This window comes from Strigops habroptila, chromosome 5 (assembly GCF_004027225.2).
Source record: "Strigops habroptila isolate Jane chromosome 5, bStrHab1.2.pri, whole genome shotgun sequence".
Taxonomy (NCBI): domain Eukaryota; kingdom Metazoa; phylum Chordata; class Aves; order Psittaciformes; family Psittacidae; genus Strigops; species Strigops habroptila.
In genome coordinates this window covers 53,076,266-53,092,909 of record NC_044281.2, presented here as the reverse complement: position 1 = coordinate 53,092,909, position 16,644 = coordinate 53,076,266, and the positions used below count along the sequence as shown (strand labels likewise).

Below are 16,644 nucleotides of genomic sequence, written 5' to 3'. Positions count from 1 at the left end.
GAATCCAACTCTGAGATCCAAAACCTGTAAAAAACTAAGCTTTGTTACCTCTGCTGCTTGTGCAATCACTTCGTCTGTTTTGTTCTGCTATATACACAAGTGCTTATATATCCAGTCTCTGGTTATATAGAGGCTATGATTAAACAGACACCAGAATTGTTCATCGAGAGTCAGAGCAGGGTGTGGGGCTGAAGAAGAGCAGCAGGTTGCCAGCACTCAGTACGGAAGTAAGATGATACATTTATTCTTAGATACAAATCCTGGAAGTCAGCATATAATCAATCACTCTACGTTTATATATTTACACCTCTGTTTTCCATCAGAGAGCATGGGAGGAGCTTTTCTGATCTGAATCCCTTCAGGATTCTCTAGTCTCCCAAGAGGTCCCTAAAGCAAGTTAGGGAAGATGAGAGCATGTTTCTTGTCTTGCAAAAGAAAAAAATAAAATGTAGCTCTTCCCTCACTACTGCGGTAGCATATGGGAATGTGCCTATCTCATGCTGTAGAGAGGTGAGCTGGAATTTGTCCTGCCACGAGGCACAGCACAGAGGCAGCCTGGGCTATTGCCAATCTAAAAAGTCACCCCAGAAACTAAAGCAAGAAAAAAGCACAAGGTTTCTGATGGGCAGTCACAGCTAGAAAACTGACCCACAGCTAGCATTCAGTAGGTTACTGGGTGGGTAGCTTTGATATCTCACTTCAGCCCAGCAGAATCAATAAGAAGTAAAGGAAACCAGGGCCACACCATGTTGAACTTTGACAAAAGAAATTATTAACTTGGCTTCTAAGGAACACAAATCCTGTCTTTGCCAGTGTAAATATGATGCAAAGACGATTGCCTTCATCCTGCCCTCCCTAACTTCTATTCCTGTTCTTTTTTTTTTTCCCTGTTGAACCTGGGCAGTTGTCTGGAGGGTATGAACTAACGGTGGTGCTCCAGGACTTCACCGCAAGCCACAGCAGCGAGCTGAGCATTCAGGTGGGGCAGACGGTGGAGCTTCTGGAGAGGCCAAGCGAACGGCCAGGCTGGTGTTTGGTCCGGACCACGGAGCGGAGCCCCCCTCAGGAAGGTCTGGTCCCCAGCAGCGCTCTCTGCATTTCCCATTCCCGCAGCAGTGTGGAGATGGATTGCTTCTTCCCTTCAGGAAAAGGTAGGACCCAGTCTGGCAGGTTTAAGACCATTTCGGATTTCCCCTTTTGTATCATGTAAGTGCAAAGCTGCTTGGGCTGCTTTTGCAGTCGGTGTGGGTAAAAAGCTGTTTTAGTCATTAGTGAGTTTTGTTACCAGATCTCTGTGAATGGGCACAGTGGTAGCCTAACTCCATTCCATGAATCAATGTTCGTACATGTGCGTCTTTTGCTGTGTGGTGGTCATTATTGTCTGGAGATTCTGGATAAAAATAAGACCTTTAACAACAAAGGGACTGTTTTCAGTGCCTAAAAGCCTAGAGGGAGGGAAAGTCATGTTGTATGTGCCCCAAATTGTGGATATGTTATGAGTGCCACAATGCACACTAGTGCATGGTCTTTTAGTATATCCCTGCTGCCTGTCTATTACTGCAAAGGAGTGCAAAGAAGCCACCAGTGAGTACTGGTACACTCTATTGACTTGTGAACTGAAGACATTGTGTGTAATGGCACAGTACAACAGGGAAAGACTCCTTTACAATTAGCATGCAATAAAACATATCCCTGGTATTATTCTGAGAGCGTGGGCTTCACCCACAATGAATGGTGAAATACTGTTTGTCTCTGTGGTGTCTGTGGCCTATGTAGTTGATGTTCTGTTCTGAGCAATGTGTGTCCTGCGTATAGCATCCACGCAACCAGGCATAGGAGACACTCCAGACTGATAGACCAGAACCAGTCCAGTTCAGCGCGGCTAGAGAAGGTCTCCTTTTGGCTGTGCCCTCATTTTTGGCCATGCACAACACAAGTAAGGTCAAGGGAGAAAAGGCTCCAGTCACCCACTCCTGACTTCAAGCCCCCAACATGAACTGGCTTTTAAAATTATTTTTCCCTCTGTATTAAGGGAAATAGAATTCAATCTGTTCTTGTTTGCGCAAGTTAAGCTTGGTGGTTTTCTTTGTTTTGAGAAAAAGCACTGAAACTGGGCTGTAGTCCATCCTTGCTCCCTGCCTGCACTCCTGCTGTGGAGACTGGGTGTGGGGCTCACCCCCAGGACAGAGCAGTGTGGTAGGGCCAGGGTCTGCAATCAGCGTTTCCCTTGAAGAGTCATCTGATTTAAGCCCTGGGGAGGAGAGCTCAGCTTTTCTCTTGGATTTGACCCCCTCAGCAGGTCTCATTTGGTTAGGTGCTTCCCTTTGCTCTGCTTTGCAAGAGAGAGGAGGCAAAGTCAGTGCTGGCTGTCAGCTCTGTCTGTGGTGCAAACTCCAAACTCATCATGCACTTCTTAGACCCATTGCTATGTCTCCTTCCTGCTGCATGCCAGAGCCCTGCACTGCTTCTGCTGCCACAGGAGCCTGTCCCAGTCCTCAGCTGTCTTTTGAGAAGCACTGCAGTTGCTTACATGCAAATTAAATCTGTGAATAGACAGGGTAGGGTAAAACTGAAAATCAGCCTGGTCTGCGTAAGAGCAGTCTCAGCCTGGCATGACTCACAGGAAGCCAGAGACGTGTCTGCTGGGTGCATGGTCCGGCAGTCAGGCCTGTGTCCTCTGCTGAAGGACACTGTGAGACACCACTTAAACTTCATTTCAGTGCACTACATTGTAGAGCTTTTCCTCAATTGAAATAAAGCTAAAAATGACAGGAGTAGGCTGTAGAAAGGGATGCAGGAAATGCTGAGGAGGATGGAGACAGTGGTGCAGGGGATGCAGACTGGCAAGAGACATGGGCACTCTGCTTCTGGTACAATTGTGTGAGCTTCAGGGCACAACTGCACCACAGGTATGGTGTGAGAGGCACAGTGCCAGGCTGTGGCTGGTGGACCAGAGCTGACTGATGCCTGGAGGCCACCAGGCTGTGTCAGCACAGCACTGCGTCTGCGCTAGCACACTTTGCCTACCTGTGGGGCTGGTTATCTCATGTAAGACGCAGCGACCGCTTCCAGGTTGGAGCTGGCTCTTGTCCCATCATCTCCAAGCAGGTGCAGAGTCAGTCTGGGGCCGACTGGCTCCAGCCATGTATTCATGTTACTTCCTTACATCTCCTTCCCACCCAGCCTCAGTTTTCTTCCTGCACATACCAAAGCTGTATCAGGGAGCCTCAGTATTAATGGGATCTCCAGAAGTGCTGCTAGAAATAATAAAAATAACGACCCAATCCACAATTTTGGCCAGAGTACAGCAAATAGGTTCTGTGTCTAATCAGTTCTCCCTCTATTAGGAAAACAGGAAATCGTTTAAACTGAATGAACAGATGCTGGGAATAAAGAAAGAGTGGTAAGTTTAAAGGGGAAAATGCAGTAGCCACTGGAAGAGCCTGCTGGTGTCACGAGATGCTGGAAGGATTAGCATGATAAATGGCTTCTACCTATTGATATTTGTGTCCTTTTATACTTTCAGTAGCTTTAGGCATGTGTTGGACTTAGAATCCCACCCTTGAAAAATTTCTGGCCTTTCTCTACAACCCAAAACAAAGGCTGGCACATTTTATATCGACATCAAATGGTGTCCCCTGTCTGTTTCAAGTATACATACACAATTGCAGAAAAGCAGGTTAATTTTGCTTGCAATTACCAAGAGACATAATTCTTTGCTTTTACAAGCACTATAATTTCTAGAACAGAAAGTATTTATTCACAAAACTTAACAATTCTAACAATAGAATTTGCCATCTATGATAGAAACATGCAGAGGTTTTGACAAGTAGTAAAATATAGTTACATCTGCTTAGTGGGAAATTGCAAATCACTGTGTCCTATTATAGGTTATGGTGGACTATAAATATAGTGGCTCACAGAAGCTACCTACCATCCTTAAAATGAAAGAATAAAGAAGTTAATGTCAGCCAACACCTGAACAGATGAAGGCTTGAAAGATTTGTTGGGATCACCAGAACATTTTGTAGAGCATCAGTGCAAGTCCTCATCAAACGAAAAAAAATCCTTTTTAAACAGCCTCACTGAAAGCCACTGGAAATGCAAACCCCAGCTTCACAACTGAACTTGTGCTCTGGCTCTTCCTCACTTTTTTACTCTATTCATTTGAAATTAGGTAATGAATTAACATAAAATATTGCAAAAGGAAAAATGTGGTGTGAATGTAAGAGAACAAACCTGAAAGAGAATACTTCCTACCTTTTGTAATGAAATATCTTCACAGATTTCTCTTGATGATGAAAACAGTAAAAGTGCAGAGACTTTAAGGACTGCTCTCCCAGCCTTCTGTCTGACTGCTGGCTGTGTTCCTTTGGAGGATACACATTGGATTTTTTCATGACTTGGCTACAGCTCAGAGCCCAAGTATAGTCCTGCCTATCCTTCCTTTCCGATGACCTGAGAGTGTTTGCAGTTGCCCTCTGAAAAAAAGTGAACAGGTTTCTAGTATTCACCTTTTGCAAGTGATTTACAGATGATTGTGTAAAAGAAACTCATCTGCAGCCTCTGTTACTGTACTCAAGAATTTATGGGATGGGGTTTTTTCTGAGTAGCATTCCTAGGAAGGAAAAAGAAAGACCTGTGACACTAGGAATGTAGCACTGATTGAACTATCCCACATGGCTGATTACAGGAAAGATGTGATTTTTATTCCTGTCTCTTTTACCCTATAATTGAGCTCTGAGGTATTCAGTTATAAATTTCAAAGAGAAATCCACAAGGATAGAAAGGAACTTAATGACTTAGCCAATATTCATTAAGCTCACTGTGACAAGCATATCCCTGGTGTCAGCCTGTTAGCTTTGACTGGGTGATTCCAAATTTGAATTTGGCCCATGAAACATTTAGGTGAAATCTTGATCTTAAAATTCATGTCTTATGACCCCTCATGCAGCATTTTTCTTGTATCATCAAAGTCACATGTAATTCAAAGAGTAACAGAGGATAGTTTTTGCAGTAATTTTAAGCAACCTCCATCACTAAAGGAAAAAAAGAGTGTTAAAAAAAATTAGGTTTTTATGGCACTTATTTTGGACTGATGTTATGAAAAGGGATCCTGCTCAGGGCCCCAAACCAGACCCTGCCTGCAGGATACTTGTGTCTGATACATATCTCTGGAGGAGATGAGGAATACATTTTTTTAAGATGCTATGCAAACATCTTGCTGTGCAGGCAGATGGCCACTTAACAGCAGGGCTTTGGTGGCAGTGGTGGGTCCTTGTAACAGAGCAAACTGAGAAGCAGTTGGTTCTTTTCCAAGTGAAAAGGGAACATAGGTCTCATAGGGTGTATTTTAGCAGGGTGAGCACCTCGCCTGCACTTCCTAGATGGGTCACATGGGCCCTGGAGGGAGAGCACCAGACTTTGGGCAGGAGGCACAGGAGTTTTGGTGCTGCTCAGGTGATAGCCTGTATGCTTAGGCGGTTGTCTGCCTGACCCTACAGCCAGAGAGAGCCTGAGACTGGAAGGTATGATGGCAGGCTGGGCTGTGAAAGAAGGAAGCAGAATAAGGATTTAACGAGGCTGGTGAGAAGAGTGGCATTGATGAAAAAGAGGTCATGCAGAGACCTGTGGTTTTGTAACCACTCCTTGTGGGAAGAAGTAGATCATTTAATGGATTAGTGTTCAAAGCTGGTGAGGCTAGTCTACCTCTTATTGGGGTTGGAAGTCTCTTTCCTCCAGTTCCTGATCTCAGAAGAGTGATCTGTGCAGGGAAAAGCATAATTGTTTCTTCCCACGTCTCTGTTTTTAAGAACATCTTGTATTCTAGTGGGGGAAAAGAGTCTAGGCTGCTTTTATTGTGTCCCTGTTCCTGTTGAGTATTAAATTGTGATCTGCATTGGCTCACGCACTTTCTCTGTTGTGTTTTAAACAGTCTCTGGTGTGAAACATATTAGATGGTAATGATTCCTGATGTCCTGGGGGGAGCTGTGTGAGGACAATTCAGAAGTTTTAGTGCACTGCATTAAACCTTCAGTCGTCCTTCTAGAGGCTGAGGAATTGGTTTTGTTTTTGAAAGTCTTAATTAAGAGTAGTCGATTAAAATGTTTGTAAGGCTCTGAACTAAAGGAAACATCTAATTAGGTAGCACAGTTGTTCATTTGGCACATAAACAGGTCGTGGGGTTTCTATCAAGCAAACAATGTTCAGGCTCACATTGTCAATATAAATATGAAGCATTTAAATAAAAAAACAAACCCTCAGCTCTGTTCCTAACACCATTCCAACAAGGGTGTTCAGAGTCAAAATTTCATGGTATAGACTGCCTTTCAAGAGAGATCACGTGGACCCCTCCTGCAGTCATTTAATGCCTTATGGCATCCTTGTTACAAGTTCTGGGCACGGCTTATGCGGAAAAATCACATCAGGAAAGTTTTTGCTGTGTTCTACTCCTTTTCAACTATGATAGAGCAGCTGGAAACAGGTTGGCTACCCAGTGTGGTGTAACACAGCAGCTCTCTGTGGGCTGGCACAAAGGGCTACTGGGGCCCAGCTTGGAACTACTGCTCTACCTCATTATACAAATGTGGCTCTATGCATCCGTGAAAGGAATGGGAATAGAAAGATGAAAGAACTCAAAACAACTTTGCCATTTCAATCAGGTCACCCTTTCCTTTATTTTTCCTGTGTCTCCCTCCTCTCTCTCACCAAACAGTAGCTCTTTGTCTTCATTTCCACTGCTCTTCGCAGCTTTTCCCCACCATATCATAAAATCATAGAACCATAGAATGGTTTGGGTTGGAAGCATCCTTAAAGATCATGTAGTTCCAGCCCCCCCTAACATGGACAGGGACACCTTCCACTAGACCAGGTTGCTCAAAGCCCCATCCAACCTGGCCTTGAACACTTCCAGGGATGGGGCATCAAAACTTCTCTGGGTCACTTCTGCCCCAGTGACAGAGATCTGGTGATGCCTCACTCCTGTATCTACTAGTATTTTGATCCCAGACCTCTGTGCTTTCTCCTATGTCATTGTCACCCTGTAAAAGAATTCATACCCATAAAGTGGTACTGTCCATACTTACACCTCCTCATGGACTCTGCTATCTCCAAAATAATAAAAAATGAAAAAATATTTAACAATATTTGGTGATATGAGTGATGAGATCTGATTTTTGTTGTTTCTAAGAGGTAGGCCAATTCAAGCCTTGGAGGATGAGCCATACAGGTGTAGGGATATTCATGTCACTACGACTGTAGCTCTACCACAGATTATACCTGTTGGGTACATCAGTACATCAAGAAGACAAAACTATAGTGAAGTCTTGCAGTCAAGCCCTAAAGGCAGTGTCAGTCCAAGCACCCCCAGAGTAACTAGATAAGCTAGGCAGCCTGACCAAGCATGGCAAATACTTGTCTTCCACAGCAATTTGCAGCAGCTACAAGTCGTGGTCGCAGATTGTATGCAAGCTGCTGGAGCCATATTCTGATGTCTTGTAAATACCTGTATTTCTCTGACATGGTATTTCTATTTCATTATCTTTTCTTATTTTCAGTATGGCATCACTAGATATTTAAAGCTAGTTTCAGCCATGTGGACTTGTTTAGGACATATTAGTAAAGTCAATTATACTCATTGCATCAGCTGCTTTGTTATCTAATCAAAGTAAAAGGCCTCCAGTGCTCTACCTGGAGCTTTATTTTTGTGGAAAATACAATTTTGATGAATGCTTTGATAAAACAGGAAAAGCTATTTTGGAGGAGGTTGCTTTGCTTTTGTACAGACGATTTTTATTATTTTAAACAGAGGAGTCTTTGTTTAAAAGAGAGAAAGCCTGCAAATTTTCTTGTTTACTTTGCCTTTGCTTCCCCTTCTGACAGGGGGTAAAACTTTATCCACCTACTCCCCTGTCAGCTTAACCCCAAGTTTCACTGTACAATGTCTGTGCTGTTCTTTTCACTGAAAAAAGAAAAAGCAGGGGGAGAAATTAAAATGCTGGGGCCAACTGAGCTCATCAAGAGCACCAAAGGGTGCAGCACCTAGTCTGGCAGGGAAACTGGGGTGAAACTCGGCAGTGATACTGAGGGCAGGGGAAGAGGGATCACAGCTCTAAAGAGGCTTTCTCTTGTGGGCTCTCTGGACCTGTTTCCTCTCTTGATGTGTCTTATTTCTGTCTGTCTGAGGTGTTGAGAGCAACACTAAGGCAGATGTGGCTAAGCATTTTAGGATGAGGCAGAGGAAAGTCGAATCACTGAGACATAGCCATGCATTCTCCCAACTCTTTGATGTTTCTCTGAGACTCTCACATCCTGCTGAAGTTTGCTTGTAAAGTCATTGTTAGAAGGCATTTTCATGCTTCCCCACAGGAAAAAAATAATGTAACACAGAGTCGCTCTCTGCATTAATCTCAGGACCTCATTTCCTCCCACAGCTTCTATGGAAGACCAAGGTCATAAATTCTCCATGCCTTCCTGGCTTTCCAGCCTTCTTTGCTAGGGCCAGCCCTTGCTTTCCAGGACCAGGTTAAGCCCCAGATATTCAGGGCTTTGTGCAAGGGGATGGGGTTGTACTCCTCAGCGCAAGTGTTGAGAAGTCCCAAAGCATCCCTTTCCCTATCCTGCAGAGAAGAAAGAACATCCTTCCTTGGCTGCAGGTCGCTCACAGGCAAAGAGGAGGTCCCAGCCAGCCCCTGCTGCCAGGACCTAGGTGCTTAGGTGATGGGCGGGTGGGTGGCCACAGCCCTCTCCTGGCCCCTTCTGAGAGAGGACAACCTGAGAGGACTTCAGCTGTGCACACCTGGACAAACAAGACTGCATTGGTCTTTTCTCCCAGCTTGTCTTCAAAGACATGCTGGAAAAGGAGTCTTTAATTTTTGTTGTTCACATATTGATGTCCCAACTATTGGGACATCACAAAGGCCAAAGGCAGTTCTACTGAATAAATGAATGGGTAAATGGTCTGAATGTGATGCCTGTTTCTTATTATTAAGTGCACAGGAACCTTACAGATGCCTTCTGTTTCTTCTCCTTCTTGGAGCTGTGTTTCCTCAGTGCATTGCAGACACCATAGCAAGCAGGTGGAGTAGAGAGTTCAGTTTGTAGGATGAGGTTTTATACTAGATCTGACCTGAAGCCAGCAGCCATAACATCTCCACGCCTCTGCCCCACTAGTGAGAAACAAGAAGCCTGGAGGAAGGGTATAAAAATAGCTCCTTGAGTAAAATCTATTTCCTCTGTATTTAGTCGTGTGTCTTGAAATACATGTAGAGTGGTGGGAAGCGGGGAGTTGTTCTGTAGTGCTTGGCCCATCAAGCTAACAGGAAGGTCATCCTGAAAGAGCAACAGGAGCATGTGGATAGCTTGTGTCTTGTGTTTCCTCTGAGGCCAGTCTAAATTTAGCAGCTTCACAGATGGACATCGGACCGTAATCCATCTGGGACTATGGGGGGAAGAGTAGGATCTGGGTTGTTTGCCTAGGCTTTTTTGCTGTGTAACCAGCTTCAATGAGCCACCATTAATTATTATGTTCCTCATGGTTTCTCACCTTGCTCAATACACTGCAACTTACTGCCTGATCCTCTTCCCTGAAATGCTTAAAGTTTAAGCATGAAGGAAAAATAAACTGCTGGTTCTGGGTTCATGCCTGAAATCCCTTCTAACTTAATGTCAAACTGTGGATGTACTTTTTAATAGCATCATGACAAAGGTTGACCCTATAACTGGCACTTGCAAGAATTGCAGTAACAAATACTTGATGATTGCAGCTTCCCCAAAATGTTGCCTCCTCACTCTTTTCAGCTTCCAGACAGTTAAAGAGACTAATCCTATATGCAGTATTTGCATCCTGAAAGGCCTGTTCACTGCTGGGCTGTCCTTCCGTTGCTAATCTTGAACAAATATTTTATGAGTATGTTCTGAAGTGAACTAGCTCTGCAAAAAATCCCGTTTCCCTAACCAGTCTGAGACGGAGATATGCAAACGGCAGTACAAAGCACATGTGTATTAAATAATGTATTTCAAGTAATTGAAATTATGTTTAAGTATATTTGCTTCAGCACACTGCACAGATTTGATATATTGATCCTGACACAAGAAACCTGATTTTCCTGTCATTTGCATAAGCATTTTGTCAGAGCAGTTATTCCCAGGTTACACATTTTGCAAAAGAGCCTGAACCAATGTAAACTTTGCTTAGTTCAGATTAATCCCAAATTCTAGAAAGTAGAGTTAATGTTATTGTCACATGATGGTCTAGAAGTCTATGGCAGGAGATTATTTACATAAATGCCAGTGTACTTGTTCTATTCCTATTAACTGGTCTCACTAAATGTTATTATCTCTTCTTATAAATGTTGCCTTTAATGCCAGAATTGTATTTTTTGGAGGTTTGGGGTTTTTTTTGGTTGGTTGGTTGGTTGGTTGGTTTGTTTTTTTAAGGCAGGGTCCATACTTGACTATATTTCCCTTAAATCTGTTTAAATAAGTCTCTTATGGTTCAGAACAGGTTAACAGAGGTTAAACCATTCTTGTCTTTGGATGTCCTGAGCATTTATTAAAAGGTACTGTTCTACATATGTATCATGTATTCTACATAAATGCACTAAATAATTATTGATTCTGCAGAATTGTAATGCAGTGAAATAAGTACTTTTAATAAGTACTTTTTCCCTTTGTAGGGTTTGCAAAATACAAATTAAATTTTCCACAGTGTAAAAATAGCAAGAGATAATTGTTTGCATATTGCAGGAAAGGTTGGGATGGCCTCCAGTCTGTCTAAAGGTGCACCTCCCAACAGAAACAATAGTAATGGACTATCCAACACTTCACATGATAGAACAGCCCTGCTTCTTATCTTAAGCAAGACAATTTGCAGCTCACATGTGTTGGCGACTCCTGTTTTCATGAAGTAAACCTAAGGTTCCATGTTTCTCATGAAAAACATTAAACTGCCTGACTCCAAACTATAACTTTATTGCCCTTTGCTTTTGTAAACCAAAGGGATTGTAAGTTCAAAAGTAGCACACAGTGTTCATATTTCAAGGGCATTTTTCTATTTTCTAGATTAGGGAGGAACACCGAAATCTTTCATCTCAGGATACACTTTAAGTAAGTATTTTTAGGTCTTCATACATTTCAGTTTTACTCCTTCCAGACTGTACCCAGCTCTTTATTTTCTCTGCAGATTTCATATAGCTTCAGAATTTTAAGTTAATAGCTGCATTTTGCCAAGGAATATATACCCACTTTCATTGGAAAGCTATGGGAATTGCATTTAGGTATCACAAAACAGATTCTGTCCTTAAAAGCCAAATGGCATTCTTCAGAAAAACACTGAAGAATTAACTCTGCAGGATTCTTACTCAGTGAAATAAGAACATTTTTCCTTCCGCTGACTGCAAAAGTCAGATTAAGTTTCATGCAGTGTGAAGGACTCAGGGTGCTCTTGATGCAAAGGAAGGCCATTCAAACCCATGAAAAAGCTTAGTAAAAAAAAGTTTTGTGCATGGATGGCAGGGGAAGGTAGTTCAGGCTTTACACCCCAGTAGTCTTCATAGCCATTGCACATCTGTTCAGACAAATCTGCTGTAGTTGTGCTATGCATACAAGTGCTACTCCACAGGACAATTGCTTTGTACATAGTCTTCACCTGGGAGCTATATATGTATATACCACAATGTTCAATCTGCTACAGCCTTTCCTTATTTTAAAGATGTGTCTTTCTGCACATAAAGATGCAAAAATGCACATTCCACTCCCCGTCAGCTTGCTGATTGCCATCATAAAACATGCTACAGGACACGCAGGCACAGCAGAGATGAGCCTGATCTCAGCAGCACTGGGGCTGGTGCTTCTCTCTGCTGAACAAAAGATAGTTGGACAGATGGAAGTACCCATTTTGTCTCATTAAAGGGAGGTTGAATGTCTTTGAGCATCAGATATGTGTTCTGTGCCTACCCAAGCAGCCAGGATCTACCATAGCGAGTAGGATCACTGAGACCAGGAGATAGTACAGCAGTACAGGTGATGCATATGTCATGCACCTTGAGGCTTTTGCAGTAAAATCTGAACAGCAATGACAGGAGAACCAAGGCAGATCAAAGAACCCATCTGGGATAAAATGAACTTTTTTTTCCGCCGTAGGTTAATTTTAACCTGGATTGGTTTGCAGATCAGATTCACTGTGAGGCTGCACAAACATTTCTGTTGGCGCAGAGGAAACAGCAGGAAGGAGCAGGCACCTGGGAGAGACAGAAAGGCAACAGAGAGTTTTGGCAGGGCTGTTGGCTCTCGACAACTCAAAGTGTTCATGGAACTATCATGTAATGTGGAGCTGTTACATACCAAGAGATTGGCTGAACATAGGAATTAAAAAATACTCCATGACGTCATGTACTTGTCCCTCTCACAGAAAGACAACAGGTTTTTCTGTCTGAGGACTGGAAATGCTATTGTGTAGAAGTCCATCTTTTGGCAATGTCTTGATACTGCTTGGCAGTATCAAGCAGAAGGGGAATTTCTAGAGTACTTGGTGCTAGACTAGCAATTGCTCACTGATGTTCCCAGGAGCAGCGTTTCTGTACTGGACATCAGCAGAAATCTTGCCTGCTGGAGAGCTAGCATCCTAAAAATGCCATTATTGCTAGTGTGTGGCACCAAAGAACGAAAGCAGGCAGAGGTGCTCCATGCTGATAAAAGCAGAGGGGTTGTTTTCTAGCCAGTCACTCCACTAGCTGATACAAATAGCTTTTTTTTTTGTAATTCTCTGCACAGCAGGCTGCCTGTTTTGTGTGCCCTTGTTATTTATACCCACCATAAGTTTCAATAACAGCTTTATAGATTCTTTTATGCTTGTCTTAGATCTGGTATTGTAAATCAGAAAGCTTTGCCATCCTGAATATTGCTTGGTAAGAACTCCTCTGTATTTTTACCCTAGAAAAAAAGGGAAGTGGACAATGCAGTTAATGCACTAATTTGGCCCAAATAAAGAAAAGCTTTTATAATATTGACTTCGAATTTTATTTTAATTCCAGTCCAATTCCTGTCGACTGGCCAAACAGAGAAAATTTTCTAACTTGCAAATGGTTTGTGCCAGTTTTTTAATTTTTCTTTTAGCTTGCCTTGAACCATAATTGTATTGGATACTAGGTAGGGGGTAGGCGAAAAACAGAACTTGCACTTTCTGCAAAACATCTCAGGAAAATAGTCTGAATACTCTTCCTTTAAAAAAACAAACAAAAAAACCCCCAAACAACAACAAAAAACCCCACAAGCACAACCAAACAAGAAAAAAAAACCACCAAACAACCAACCCCAAACACCAAAAAACAACCAAAACAAACAAACGAAAACCCAAACAAACAAAAAAACCCTAACAACAACAAACCAAGCAAAAAAGCCCAACCAAAACAGGTAACAACTTACTCTGAGAAAGGAGGAATGCCATTTAAAGAGAAAATTGGCTGTGGTTTCTACCATCCAAATAGAACAACGTCGGACAAGTTGAGACAGGCAAGTCAGGAATACTTTTGTTATACTATTAGTCTGTAGTTGCTAAAACACCAACTCACCTTTGTCATGCACAAGTGGGTGAGGCTCCTGTTTGTCTTGGAAAGCAGACCATGATGGGCTGAGATAGGCTTCTGATTTCTCCACTGAGGCCCAACACAGTAAGACAGGAGCCAGAACATGTCCAAAAGGCAGTGCTTTAATGCTCTGTGTCTTCCATCACTGGGTATTGCAGGAACTACCAAAGATATGTCTCTGCTCTAATGGAGATAAGTGCTTCAGGAAATTAACACAAAACCTGCTTTAAAGTTTTATTTCACTTTTTTCTGCTGAAGGGTTGGGGTTTTATTCTGACCAGCTTGTTCAAGATGCATCCACTATCCAGCATAGCTCTCCAGCTATGTACCGTACTAACATATTGTGGCACATGGCTTCACTTACTGGACCTCTCATGTTTAACTGGCTTGTGAGGTGAGGCTCTTTGCTGCAGCCTCACCTGAGTGTAACTCATTTGATGGTACTGCTGGCCAGACAGACAAGTCCACTCTTGCTGAAGCAGTACAGCCAATGCAGGGCAGGTGAACTTGCACTGAGACCTTGGAGGATGGCAGCGGGGCAGGACTGTATGCTAGCTTCTGTTTTCTTAAGCAACTCTCTCACTGTCAGCAAATAGTTACTTCTTAGGAAGAAGCTGTATATATAGTGGAATTGGTCTGGTGCCCAGGAGACCAGAGGAAATAGACAATGTAGGAATCTATTCTGATATATCTGAGAGGCAAAATTAGGCTGGAGGTTGAAGGGGCACATTCGTTCCACAGGTCTGTTCTACTCCCAAGAGTGGATGAAACTCTCTTAGATTATACCTGTGTGAATATTTTGGGGGCAACTGTAAGTTCCCTTGAAACAGACTGAACCGCATGAAGGCGAGTGTATATATCTTATTCTGCAGTCTGCTCTACATCCGTCCACCTCGTGCTGTTTATGTGGTGATCTTTTTAAGATACTTTTGAGGATAAGCCTCCAAGCAACTCCCCCCCCTTTTTTTTTTCTTCTTTGTAGGCTCTTCCTTGTTTATAAGATGCAGAGAAAGATAAAAGATGGGTTGTAAATTAGGAAAGAAAAGTTAGGCTAGTGTCAATGGGGGATTTCTGATGTTTGGAGGAGATGGGCTGAGCAGCATAAAGGTGAGGTCCATCTCAGCAGAGCAAACAGGTCTGGCTGTGGCCTTTAAGGCTCTACAGTAGAGTTAGTGGGCCGGGATGCTGTTTGGTCATGTTGCCATAAACCCGTCCCGTGCTGACATTTACAGCAGAGGGATCAGGAAAGATATATTCTAACATTTGCTGAACATATGCCTACATTGCAGTTCAGCGTGGAGTTTATGCTGGACTGTCTATATTTCTTCTTAATTTGTTTGTTTTAGCTAGTTGAGAATGTTCTTTTTTTACCTACCACTGCGCTGAAGTGAGGAGCCAAAAACCTCTCCTTGGAGTTGTGCTCCTTGCGCCAGGAGGGAATATGACTCTATTTATTTATTTATTTTTAATTTATTTGATCTGGTTTAGTACCCAAGAAAGTTGTTGTTTTTTCCAACTGGCACGACAAGGCCATGGCTATTTTTAAAGGATGTGGTTCATTTGATTTAATCTAATGAATGTTTAGTGCTGTTGAAAATAGCTGGAGACAGAGCCAAGAATAATGTACCGAAATGTGCTGGTTGAGCAAGGACTGCTTCCCTCTGCCAATCTGCTCTCCCCTCAATTGTTCGGATTTACCTGGTTTTGTGAGTAGCATTTGCAGGCAAGACATATTGATCGAGGTGCTTTTTAATACTGAATCTAAACGCCGATAATGTCAGAGACATATTTTGCCACACTCATTTCAAGACATATCAAACAATAACAACTCTTCTTTTTCAGTGTAGGATGTCTAATCTCTGTTTCAGACCACTTTGAAGGGAATGTGAAATGCTAATATCCTTTTATTGCGCAAAGGAAAATTGAGGCATGAAATGGTAATTTTTTCCCTAAAGTCACCCAGAAAACAAGTGGGAGAATCAGTAATGAAACTAGTCAGCTAGTGGGCTTTTTAAGCTGCTGTGTAACTCTTGCCTTCTCCATGAACTGGCTCAAGACCATGATCAGAAAACAAGTTCTGTATTTCAGTCCTGGCTCCCAGTGTTTCTCATTACTGGTTCTTGGCACATCCATGTTTACTGTCGTGGCTGCACCATCTGAATTGCTCTGCAGAGGTACCTAACTCTCCCTGTTAACAAAGCTTAAATTTCATGCATGTCCTTGCGCTATCTGAATATCATACAGTCATAGAATAGTTTGGGTCAGAAGGGACCTTCAAAGGTCATCTAGTCCAATCCCTTGCAATGAGCAGGGATATCTTCAACTAGATCAGGTTGCCCGGAACCACATGCAGCCTGGCCTTGAATGTCTCTAGGGATGGCACATCCACAACCTGTTCCAGTATTTCACCACCCTCATTGTAAAAATTTTTTTCCTCATGTCCAGCCTGAATCTCCCCTCTCTTAGTTTAAAACCATTACCCCTCGCCTTGTTGCAACAGGCCCTGCTAAAAAGTATTTTCCCATCTTTCTTATAGGCCCCTTCTAAGAACTGAAAGGTTGCAATAAGGTCTCCCTGGAGTCTCCTCCTCTCCAGGCTGAACAACCCTATTCAATATGTCTCTGCAAGTCATATTGCATATTTAAATGATGTATTTAAAACTGTACAAATCTCTCTTCCTTTGCCATCCATGAGCTATTTCTGTTAGATAGTCGGTTTTCTATTCCTTCCTAAGAAATGAGTAGCTAATACTTAAGCTTCATTGGGTTATAAAAATAAATCAGCCATAATACATCTTACTCCGTGATAGTGGTGCCCGTAGGGATGGATTTTCTGCAGAGATCACTTTACACCCTAAAGCACAATGTAGGATTGACTTGCATAAGTAACGAACAGATGTTCCTGGTGGTTATTACATTATTCATCTCTCTATATATGTGATGGGGGAAGGAAACAGCACCTGTTACTATGGGAGAAATGTTGTTGCTGCTGTTCTGCATTAGAGACCTCCAGGGCAATCTGGGCTGGGCATATTTCACTGCATTTGTGTTGACCCAAATGA

The 16,644-nt window shown here is 42.7% G+C and overlaps 1 protein-coding gene across 8 annotated transcripts in view; it reads left to right on the top strand.

Moving 5' to 3' along the window:
* KALRN (kalirin RhoGEF kinase) overlaps positions 1–16,644 on the top strand; it is a 514,962-nt gene that overhangs the window by 414,307 nt on the left and 84,011 nt on the right. For all 8 annotated transcript variants that reach the window (XM_030485889.1, XM_030485890.1, XM_030485893.1 and 5 more), the window contains one exon: positions 905–1,151. In XM_030485889.1, coding sequence (XP_030341749.1) covers positions 905–1,151 — 247 coding nt within the window. The remainder of the gene's footprint in view (positions 1–904; positions 1,152–16,644) is intronic.